Source organism: Bactrocera oleae, chromosome 2 (genome assembly GCF_042242935.1).
Source record: "Bactrocera oleae isolate idBacOlea1 chromosome 2, idBacOlea1, whole genome shotgun sequence".
NCBI classification, from domain to species: Eukaryota; Metazoa; Arthropoda; class Insecta; order Diptera; family Tephritidae; genus Bactrocera; species Bactrocera oleae.
In genome coordinates, this window is record NC_091536.1 from 81,701,177 (window position 1) to 81,714,066 (window position 12,890).

Sequence of the window (12,890 nt, forward strand, 5' to 3'; positions counted from 1 at the left end):
CAATTTCTATGCGAAACTTATGATAGGGACCGACCGAATTATTTTGATGTCGAATATTTTGTTTTAATTTTACTTCGGTTTCAGAAAGAGTATATCATATTCTGTCACTGGGATATATATTTATTTATTTAAATATGTCTTTTGTATAAACTTTTTTGCTGTGAACTCTGTAAGTTTAAGTTTTTTTTTGGTTTTAAATTATAAAGTAATTTCTATGCAAAACTAATGCTGGTGACCCAGCGAATAGTTTCGATTTAGATTTCTGTTTCGGTTTAGGTTTTTCTTCGGTTTCAAAATATAAAGCAATTTCTATGCAAAACTAATATTAGTGACCGAGAGAATTCTTTTAATTTCGTATCCGATTTCGGTTTAATTTTTCTTTGGTTTTAGAAAAAGTATATAATTTTCTATTACGGGGTTCTAAAGCGCATTTTTTGTTTGATATTTAAAGTATTAATGCGTATTATGTGGTCCTGTTCAATTTTCGTTCGTGCACCATATGGTACATTCAAAGTAGTGCAATACGATTACAACTTAAAACTGTTACTTTTTGCCTTACGTCAATTCAAACAGCAATTAGGAGAATTTGGTTCCCTTTACAGCGAGTGTAATTACTTTACCATATTAGAGCTTTTAATACTTTTATTTGTTTGCTGAAGGTAAGGTACGAGTATATAAAACTAGTTTATAGTTGTTTTGAAAGGCTAATAAATAATTTATATGAGCATACATATTTACAAGCAGTGTATAATTCGTTTCGTTTCTGTGTCATGAGTCACGAATTAATTAATGTAATTATTAAGATACAATGTATGCTCCTGCAAATTTAAAATGTCGCGAAACGAACGGTTCTTTATAATTTTTAAAGATCCTATGAATTGTGAATACTCGTACATTCAATTCTGAGATTTCAATCAGTTTAATTTATACCTATTTTTCAGGATACTCAAACCTCAACTTAAGAAAAGTAGTGATTTTACATTTTTATTTTATTTTGCTGAATGATTTGAGATTTGTATTTATATAAAGATGTAGTGCATGATACCACTGGCACAAGTTTTATTGCCGAAGTTTTTGTGACATCCACTTACCTACCCGTGCACAGGGACTATCATTTGATAAAGTGGGTATAGTTTATAGTTATGACTAATACAAACTACTCTCTATTATCAAAGACGGGTTTGACTGTGTCCCATTTAACAATTTTTAGCGATGCAACTAAGTGAAAGTCCTGGAAAGTCATGCTTTTAAAAGTCAGATTGGTAAAAAGTCATCTCAATATGTTCGCTGGCTTTTTGCATCATAATGGTGATACCATTTTGCACTGAAGAAACAATTAACAACGAGTTTGCTTGAAATCTTGTGCTTTTAATGAAATCACAGCCACGGAATCGTTGAAAATGTTGAAAAAGTATTTTGTGGAGTTTACTTTATCATGAACAAAAAACTTTTTGTGACACAAAGCATGCAGTCAAAGTCATCGTCATCGAAAACTCACCTTATACGAATTGTGCATTCACTTTTGTTAATGACGACAACATAGAAAAAGTTACAAAAACAGTATGTTGGCATCAGTGAGCTAACATATCATCTGCATTTCAGGTAGCAGATTCTCTGCATCTCTCAACATCTTCAATAAATCGACTCAAATTATTTTGGTTAATGTTTTGGCTATGAAGCGTGTCGAAACTCGTACTAAAAAACTTGAAACTTTTGCAACAACGATGTCGGAGAGAGGTCGCAAAAGATATATAATATGACGTCGAAACTATTAAGACAATCTAGAGAATGGTATACCAAAAATTACCTAAAACCGCTAAAACCAAAATTCGCTGAATGCACTGAAAGTGATAGCAGGCGTGGCTTATAAGGAGTGTATGGAAAATTGTTTTGGTTGATGCTGCTAAAATACGTGAAGTTATTTTTTTTTGTGAGTCCGGGTCAAATTTGATCAGATGATAGTGTGGTCAATACAAACTGTTTTAGAAAAAAATGCGTAAGTTACTGATTCAGCTTTATAAAATCGATGAATATCAAGTATTTAAAATTCCAAAGGAGTACATGGTAGCAACATTTTCGTTCATTTCTTTGGTAGTCGTTAGCTGCCTAGACCTTTTTCTGAAAAATTAATATCAATCTACCATATAAGCTGCAACTAAAACGCTTTACTGACATTAATATCATTCATTATAATTTTAACATTTCTAAAAAAACCATTGATTCTAGAAATTAATCATATTTGAGAGTGAAATTATTCAGCTTTTTTTTTCTTTGAAACAGTATTTGGTTCCTATTTTCACTGAATGCTTCGTACTAGACATATAGTAAAAATCGTTAGAACCGTGCTCTTTTAGTGTTGATGGAACATTTTCCAGAAAGCTCTTTTCGCGCATCTTTCACAACGTTTATTTGGTCTAGATAACGGCTATGCGATTTTTTCACTTTTGAATGAATTCTTTCACAATAATTGCCACAAATCTTTGTAAACCTTATTTGCTTCCACATAATCATTACAATAAAAAATCAGAGACATATTTGAAATTCCAACTACTTACATACCTACACAACATATGCATACCAACAGTTATTTATTTACTTCAATGCCGTTTCCCCACTACTTTACCAAAAGAAAAAAATTCTCTAATGACTTTTTTATGTTTTAAACCACTTTATTAAAAATTAATGACATATTTATTTTGTTTAACTTAACCATAATAATGTGCAGCTTACATTCACATACATACGTAAATATGTACATATAATTTACGCTACAGCCCATAGATTGTCATTTATTTACCTCATCATTTAATTTGAATATTTAACAGTGGGAAAATTCCAACGAGACGCAGGTGACGTTGAAAAATGTTGACTTTGAATTGTCAGGACAATTCTTTTGCGAGGTTTCAACGGACGCGCCTATATACACCGAGGCGTCGTTGGATGAATTATTATCAGTATTCTGTAAGTGCAAGCGGAGAACGTTATAAAATATGCTTATTGTTTGTATGTTTGTATGTACATATATGTTTGTCATATTATACTTTTAGTACCGCAAACTGGACCGCCCATAATAAAATTCCGAAAGCGAATGCCATTTGTCATCGGCGAAAAGTTATTTGCTTTATGCAACACGACACGCGCATTCCCAGCACCGCACATCACGTGGCTCATCAATGGCAAGAAGGTGAGTAGACACTTTATTAAACGGTTTTTTATCTTTTTTTTTTTGGTTGTTGTTGATCCTAGTGATGTTGATTGGCTTATTATTTGGCCGATATATTAGCGTAAAAAATATTGCAATTATCATTGATGACTCATTGGTGAAAAGCAATTTTCATAGATTTGGACTGCCAAAGCAGTAAATAGCTATTAGTCATTGTTGCCACCTGGAAAATTAACAAATTAGAGTTAAAAAGTTATCTGACACTTTCAGTTGCGATTAATTGCTCAATTAAAATATTTGACATTTTTATCAAACCAAATAAAACTACGCTGAACAAAATGTTTGTCTTAAGCAGTGAATTAAGCCTTGGAATAGTTCACATTTAATTTTTTAAAGTTTATTCAATGAATTCGAAAATTTATTTTAGTCATCCAGAAATCCGAGACCTTTATAGACAATTATTACAGCAGATAATCCAAAAAATTTGAACATTTTGCAACCTTTCTCAAAAATATTTTTAACAGCTCGCTAATCTTAAAGACGTCTAATGTGATACCCACATCGTAATAAGTATTTTATTTAATCATTTTTTTTTGGCTCAAACAGTAGGCAAGCCTTCCCACAAATATTTATAAGTGAGCTTAAGAATCGTCATCTAGCTTAACGGTTTATAGTGAGATTACAACACATCTCAAATAACCGAGTAATAAACAATTAGTTAGTTATAATTGAAACATTTTCCTCTTTCTTCATGACTGCTCACATTGCATTAAAACAATATTTCTTCAATATTCGGTTTTCGGCAGGTTGACGATAAATATGTGCGCACGCATCATGCCTACTCAATGACCAATAAAGGTCATCGAAGAACGCAGCAACAACAGCAAATACAGCAACAATTGTTGCAACAAAAATACTATCAACAACAATATTACAATCAGCATCAACAGGAATATCATGTACCATATTTGATCGATCGATATGACAAGAGCTTACGCAGGAGCGGCGGACGACCTGGTGAGTTATGTTAAAAAAAAATTGAAATATTAAATAAAAAAATTTAGACATTTGATATGGTATTTGCCTTTAATGAAATGAGTTTTAGCGATACACTTTTGTTAACATCGATATTAATGTAATCGAAAAGCAAAATAAATTATAAACAAAAAATGTATCGATAGTTTAAGATAAATTTTTTGTTTATTATTTTTCCATATAAAAACATACAAAAATGAATGTATGAATTCGATTAACTCTCTATAAACTTTCTGTTTACATAACTCAAGAAAAAATTAAAACAAAAATCTTTGAAAATTTAATCAAAAGTCCAAACCAATGCCATAAACTCAGCCATAAATCGATTATTTATTTCTTCCAACACCAAACAAATGAAATATAAGAGCAAATCGTTATAAATAAGAGTACTCGATTAAATACAGTTATCAAATTTTAACCATCTTAACACCAATAAGATCATGACTTCAATTTGAAAAATTTTCACACTGCACTGGCCTAAATTTGCTTTTTTTGCCCAAACCAATAATCCATCTGATTTGTTAAGTCGCCAAATCTAGACATTTTGAGTGGTCATATAATGAAATCCGAAATTTTTTTATGATCTCTTACTTACAAATATGACGAATACTTGTCGAATGTTTGTATATATATGGATATGGGTGTCTATATACGTGTTTTCATAGCCATTGAAGTAACACAATCGAGCATGTGCTGTTACCTGCTTTGATTCCAGCTCTTCGATTGCTCCGTATGACATTCAACTGCCTTTTGAGTACAAGAGGTCTGAGTGTGGGCGCTAGAAGTACAGCAGACGCTTAGAAAGATGTGCAACAAATGTAAATAATAAATAGATATGTTTGCGCAGGTAGTTGAGTTTGTTGCAGAAGCATGAGCAATAATTGCAGATTTATACTCAAAGAAGAATTATTTTTCTGAGATTATATATCCCTGCCATAAACGGTAAAAGAGGCTTACGGGATGGCAGGAAATATAAAAGATAATAAAAATATTTGTAAAAGTGAAGGTGAAGTGAAGAATAATGCAGTAATAACCCGTATTTGCCATGAGCTGCAAATATTTTATGTGCACGTAATATTTTAATGACAGTGAAATCGAGTACCCAGTGAGAAATTAAGCAAATATAAAGAGGTTTTCATGATTAGCAAATAGGATATAAAAGTGACCTTGGTCAATGATCTACGCCGAATTCTCGGAAGATAATTTCTCAAGAACTTGATTATGATCGGTAAGGTTGTATGGCAGCTATAAGCTATAGTGGTTCGTTCTAAACAATATGTTCGGATATTGAAGTTTTAACTTGGACAATAATCTATGCCTAATGTCGCGAAGATAATGTGTGAAATGAAAAAGTTTACAACACAAAAACTTGATTTAGAACAGTCAGTTTATAAGACAGCTATATATTATAGTGCTTCGATCAAAGCGATTTGTTCTGAGATTATAGTGCTGCTTTGGATAATCATTACTGCCAAAGACATCTTGTCAAATAAGAAATTTTTCCATACAAAGACTTGAGTTTGTTCAATCATTTTGTATGGCACATATATCCTATAGTGATCTGATATCGGCGGTTCCGACTAATATGCTGCTTCTTGCACAGAATAAGACATGTACGAAGTGTCAGATTGCTATCTGAAAAATTTGCTAGATTAGTTCGCGCGTATACAGACGGACAGACCTACAATCAGACAGACAAACGGAAATATTAACATGACTAAATTGACTCAGCGTATCGCGCTGATCATTTATACTTTAAAGTAACGCCAACATTTCCTTCCAAGTACCCTGTTCTGGATATAAAAATCGATGCAATTTCCTACTGGGTTCTTAGAAAATTAACCAGCGGTTTAGCTCTAAGAGCCCTTCCGTAAAAATATATAAGAAACTTTATTAATTAGATTAACTGAGCATATGCACGTATTTAATTATGCTAACCTGCTACTTTCCCTTTGATTAATTATAATATTTATTTTTCTTTCGCTCTTCTGCTTTGCTACAGACGATTTCACTTCGCACAGCTCATACCATCATGATGGTCATCATCATTCAGCGAATATTTACAACAATCCCTTCAGCTCCTTGGCCAACATGCACGAAGTTTATGATAACCATGAGATTCATCAGCGAAACTACGACAATAAACCGAGAGAATCGAAGAAGCATAGGTAAGTGCAAGGCAAAGATAATAAAGAGTCGCAATATAGAACAAAGCTGATTGAAATGCCGGCATATTCAAACTGCAAGTATTTTTTATTCCATTAAAGTAATTAAGTGACAACCGTTGGTTGTAAAATATGGTAAAAAAAATTGTCTCAATAGTTGAGTCGAAATCACTACAAATACTAAGTATTAGATATTTATTCTAAGAGCGCCACCTATCGGTTTTCTTAAATTTATTAAGAACCCATAGCAAAATCCTTCAAATCGATTGATATTCTTGAATATTATTTCAAGTAATGACAAGTGAGTTTTATATAAAAAAATCAAAACGTTAGCACTTATTCTTCAAAATTTTTTTCTTTTGAATTTATGTACTTAAAATTGGATTTCAGTGGAAATTTTCTAGTCATCTGCTGCACCAGAGTGCGTTAAAGGGCATACCCTTTTTAGCAATTTTATGCACAATTTTCAACTAATTGCTGTTCTCGTGAGCAGTGAATCGTTTGCAGTCAATTTATGTTCGGTATTTTGATTTATGAACACGGAAATTAAAAACTTAACTTCTTAAGTGCAAAGTCAAAATTCCCTTTATATGCTTTTGAAATGGCAATGTGTTTGGTACTGTTCATGCAGAAAATTACTAATTTCCCTAACCCGTTTTTAAGTATATACACAAACATGCGTCGGGATAGTTTCGTTACCCTTTGGCTGGCTGTACCTGCATATATATTCACATATACTTATTTATACACACATATGCTGTTAGCAATGTAGTACATATGTATGTTAAAGCGCTGCAATATTGTGGTAAATTTCAAAAGTTTTCACCTGGAACAAATGCGCTCATATGTATGTGTTGGTGGGTGCGTATATGTATGATAGTGTACGCAACGTTTCCGTCGGTAACAAGAAATAGCAGCACACTGGCGCGATTGCGAATACTTTAGAAATAAAGAAGTCGCAGAGTGTTTTCTTTTTTTGTGTAATCTCAGTCGGTTAACTAGTTTTTGGGCTGTGTAAACATGTCAAAAGAATACAATATCGATATCTAAGGGTGTTATATTTGTGTTAGAGTTGCCACCTGTCAAAGGAAATAAAACCCGAAAAAGACTGTATTCCAAAAAGTGGTTAATTTAATTAAGCTATGCTATAGAGTTGCCAACTCTTCAGTATATTAAAGTTTGGTAACGTTTTTAGTTTGGAAATATTTTGGAAAGGAGTTGCCATTTAGAAAAAAGTAACGGAAAGCATTTGCAAACTTTTTAATTTAATCATACTTTGCAACAGAGTTGCCAAGTAATAATATATTAACGGAAAAATCATATCATATGCCAAACTTCTACAGATTTTATCATATGGCGTACGAGTGTGTTAGTAAATTTTAATTAATATCTCTTCGTTATTAAATTCTCTTCGAGTACAGAACCGTGCTACTTAAATCTCAAAAATATGCATCTACAGGAAAATATTTTAAAGAAAATATTATATATGTGTGCCTATGGTAAGGTTTCTATATCAATTTGGCTTAAAAATCTGCTTCTTTATTCAAGTACATATGTAAAATTGGGACTATCAGTTAAATACTTGTATTTGCTAAATTTAAACACTTTATGTACTAAACATTATAGCGTCAATGAACCAAATAAATATAAATGAGTCTATCTGAAATATTTAAAATTCTCTAAATTACTTAATCTGATTAACAGAAATTTCAATTTGGGTAAAAATCACGCACCGAAACACGGTAGCTCTCCAATAAAGAAATTCACCGCGCCACCGGCAGGCACACACACTCTCAGCTGATTGCTCTTCCCCAACTTTGTGGCATGTGTGTGCTCGTCGCAGGGAAGTTGCCATGAATGTGCCAGGCGTCTACATTGGATATGCTTACGTATGTAAATATATATTGTATATATATATTATATATATGCACGAGTATAGTTCGTTGCTGTCGGTGCTGCAGGAGCCGTGTGCTTTAGTTTTCGGTTTTTGGCTGCTGGTTCTTCGCACGATTGGATGTGAGACGTAAATTAATGCCATAAATTATTTACACCCACCTGCGATATTAAAAATCAACGGAAAACTTTTCCAATATCTACAAGTATTCGCTTCAGCTAACTTCAAATTCGGGCTGGAATGTAGGGAAGTGGCGTATATAATACCTCAACCACCATAATTTCGCCTTTGTTCACGGTATGTCGTGATGTAGACAATATGTGTGTGTGTTTGAGCTTCTTCGTGTCTATATAGTAGTTATCAATGATATTTCATAGCTATAAGAACCTATGAACCCTATGTGTATGTGCATACTCGAATATGTACATTGTCTACCTCCGTTATTTACCATTCATACCGCTGCCGATATAATGTGGTTCAGGGTTATTGGTTGCACTACGTTGTGAATGTTGTAGTAGCCGCTCCCATCTGTTATTTGACCTTGCAAATTGTATTATATTATATTTGAAAAAGTGTACTCATTTAAGTACAATTTGACATTTATGTGCTTAGCGAAATGTTAACGTAAAAGGTTGCTAATTCATTGGAATAGAAAATTAAATTACTTATATGTTAAAGCGGAAAGAGAGAATTTAGAAATCTATATACATACCTAGATAAAAAATTACGTGCAACGTTCTGCTCGGTGTTAACTTCTAAACTACAGAACCGATTTCAATAAAATTTAACACACTGTGTTAACTTCAGCTGCTGCGAAGCTCTAATACGCTTCGCAGAGGAAAGTCGTGTTAGCAGAAAAGGGTACAAAAAGACCTTTATATTGATATTGATCGATCAGTTTGTATGACAGCTATATGCTATAGTGGTTTAACCTGAACACTATATTGGTAGACTGTAGTATTGCAATGGACAATAATCCATGCCAAATTTCGTGAAGATGTCTTGTACATACAGGGACTTGAATTTGACCGATCACTATATATCGTATATGGCAGCTACGCATATAAGATAGTGGTCGGATATTGACGGTTTCGAGTAAAGAACAGTTTCTTGGAAAAAAGGATCATGTGCAACTTTATTTGCATTTTAAGAAGTCAACTACCTTTTAGTTTACATTTCATGGAATCAATGACTACTTTGTTTATATATTATGGGGTCGATGATACTTGTATTAACATTTTGTCCAAGTCAATAACCCTTTTGTTTACATTTAACGTTTGTCCGAGGTCAATGACTTCATTATTTACATTTTGTGAAGTTAATGACCCTTTTGTTTACATTTAGCCAAATCCACATCCTTTTCATACATTTAGCCAAGTCAATAACCTTTTTTTACAAAATTGGGTCAATGGCTCTTTTCTTTAAAATTTATACAGTCAATGAGTTTGTCTGATTTCGCCCATTTTTACACTGTAACATAGGAATATTAAGATAATGTCACCAACAAATTCGGATGAAATTGGTTGAATAGGTCCAGAGATATGAGTTTTCAACTAAAGGTGAGCGGCGCCACGCTTCTTGTCCAATTTTGTTACCGGCTTCTACTAAGCACTCTTGTACTATATTGGGTGTAAAATTTTATGTCTCTGACATATTTATTTATTGGTTAACAAGACCGTTATGTCGGGAGTGAGTGGATTTATTATTTGATTTTTTCTATTTTCATACTATCGTAAGAGGTGTCAACAGTGTCCTGTGCGAATTTAGGTGATATAGCTAAAATGATTTCGGAGATATGTATACATACATTAAATTAAAAATTTATGTCAATTTATAGGTTTTCGATTATTAGCGTTGACGTTTTCATCTTAATTGGCAAATAATATTTTCACTGTATTGAATTGCTTATTATAATAGTATATAAAAGTACACAATAGCTACAGCAACGCGTGGGCGACTCTACTACTTATGATAATATATATGTTTTATTATATAAGGTTGATGCCTAAGAACCGCCTAACCAAGCTCCCGGAGATTCTGCTAGTCACTATCGATATATGTGCCCTGGCATATTTCTGATGGAATGCAATTCTCTATTGGTCCAATTTGAACGCTTCTAGGCTATTGCTTCCTTCAGATGGACAAATTGTTGGTATATACCTATGTGCTATATTTTTCGTAAGCTATGCGACATGTGATGCAAAAGAAAACAGAAACGGTCTATGCTCATCATGAATTTAGCTCGTCTATAGCCGATGAAGTCTTTCCAAGCAATCGATGATTCATCTATACAAATCGAATGCTATACCAGGATTTTTGTGAATAACGCTAAGACATATTTTTAGCCGTTTCATAGCAGTTTTGAGTTTTTCGGCTCTTAGATTCCAATTTTAATTTTAAATCGCATTGCCGGAAAGCAAAAGTCGATGGTGTCAAGTTGTCATAAACTTTGGTTATACACCGGAAAAGAGGTAAATAAAAGGTTGAATTATGTGGAACGGTCTTTAAAGAAATGTTTTGGAAACAAGGCATTCGAATCTTAATGGATTATACAACTATTTCTTTACAGTTTTGCACCAAGTTCAAAAATAGTTATAGAAATATACACATTGATATATCTTTATACATATTTACACATAAGTACGTATGTGCAGGGATGACAATGATATCTACTCCACTCATAAACGATTTGCAACCCTATCTTTACTAACCTAACATTTTGTTCTTCATTAAGTAGACACCTTATGCCTTTGGATAGTATTGGCTTTTATAACGGTACAATGTCATATATTGCAAAACAAAATGAGCAAAATAAAATTTTAAGTTCGGCGGTCAGTAGTACATTAGCCTTGGTGAAGGGACCAACTTCAAATGACTAATATTAAGCAATCACTAACCACTATTAGTGACCCTCATAGGCTTGTAGATTTGTTTGGGTACAAATATATAGTAATTTGCACACATTTTGGCACGCAAATGGTGCGTGACATTGCGGACGTTTGTGCCTCAAAAAGCTGTAAATTCTTACGAACCGGCACATGCATTATATGCGCTCATATAATGTGTATGTTTGTGTGTTGATAGAATTATTCGCATTCGCATTTCGGTCTCGATATGGTAATGTCGGTTTGCCAATCTGATGAAGTAACGCCAATGAGACGCTTCAACTCAGCTACAAGCGAAGCAGAAAAGTGTAATAAAATGGAGCAATTAAAAGCAAGACCGGGCACTAAATTAAAGTGACCCTTGCCTAGGGGTTTATATATTATATGTACTACATATTAGGTAGGGATTTCGGTTTGTCGCGCATGCCTTACTTTAGATGTATATATGTACATATGTATATACTCGTATAGGTAATGCTTATCGAGTAAAGGATGTTCTTTTATTGTAAAATTATTACGGTAACAAGTGGCACGCGATTTCCGAAGCATAATTTGTTAGCAACAAATTTCCTTGTAGTGGAAATTTTTCACAAAACGAAACTAATAATAGAAATTATATCGATAAAAGCATTACTTATTTCTTTCAATCTTTTGGATTAGATTTTTTATTTGTACCTCTTAATTATTCAATTTGTTTAAATTAGCGCTATGAGTTGGCTTAAAGGTAAAGAGTATGAGGGGGTATCAATAGCAGGAAAATAAGTTGCTGAAACGTTTGTTTTAAGTTGCTTTCAAATTATAGTTCTCAACCAATCTCAAACTCACCGTGGTTTACTTCGGTTCGAAAATCGATATTTTGTGGATTTATTGTCTAAAACATTAAAATAGGATAATTTTTTCTCACTTAAAATTATGAAATTTAACTAATTTTAACCGCAGCACAACAAATTTGAGCCAATGACTTCAGCCCTGTCTAATGATGCTTCACAGATCTGGCGTAAGTACATGCTAGATTATATGATCCTATAGTCCATACCTTTTACTTACATTCATAAATTTTTAAAAAAGATGGTCTTCCTCTTCCGTTTTTCTAGATCTAATTGTCAAACGAGAAAAAGTAATATACTTGTGATAGTAGTAAGATTTTGCAGCCATCGATGAAAAATTTAGATACCTAATTTTTATCAGGGCAAAATCCCCGTCATAGTTTTAAGACTGTTCATCTATTGATGTGATATGAAATGAGCGACAAAAGCGAGCTCTGAAATGGCTGAGCGAGACTGTAAAAACATTTAAGCCAGTAACCGAGCAAAGGTTCTATATCGCTGAGTATCACATTACGAACTTACGATTTAATTCAACTGATAAATCCCCCGACGCGATATAACATTGTATTTCTTAGGATTGATTCGAGACTCATTTAAAAACCAAAAAAATAAAACACGTTTCAAACAAACGACTCTTTCGATTTGCCAAAATCTTGGAGAGTGTCAATATGACTATGTTATATGATATACTAGACAACTAATATAAAGAATTCAGTTAGACCTAAATAATCTTTTCATTTAAAATTAACGGTTCTTTGGAAATAATTATCACTTTAAATGCACTAAATATCTTCTAAGTCGTTAGACTTAAGAACTTAACAAACAATATATATAAATTCAGAGGTATGATACATACAAAAGTCGAAAAATGCTTTATTTTGTCTTGTTGAAAAAACAATGAAATTCATTTTCTTTTACCTA

The 12,890-nt window shown here is 32.9% G+C and overlaps 1 protein-coding gene across 1 annotated transcript in view; it reads left to right on the forward strand.

Annotated features, from left to right (window-relative positions):
• beat-VII (beaten path VII) overlaps positions 1-12,890 on the forward strand; it is a 119,375-nt gene that overhangs the window by 74,233 nt on the left and 32,252 nt on the right. The window contains exons 4-7 of the mRNA XM_036361557.2: positions 2,826-2,961; positions 3,048-3,184; positions 3,970-4,180; positions 6,201-6,366. Coding sequence (XP_036217450.1) covers positions 2,826-2,961; positions 3,048-3,184; positions 3,970-4,180; positions 6,201-6,366 — 650 coding nt within the window. The remainder of the gene's footprint in view (positions 1-2,825; positions 2,962-3,047; positions 3,185-3,969; positions 4,181-6,200; positions 6,367-12,890) is intronic.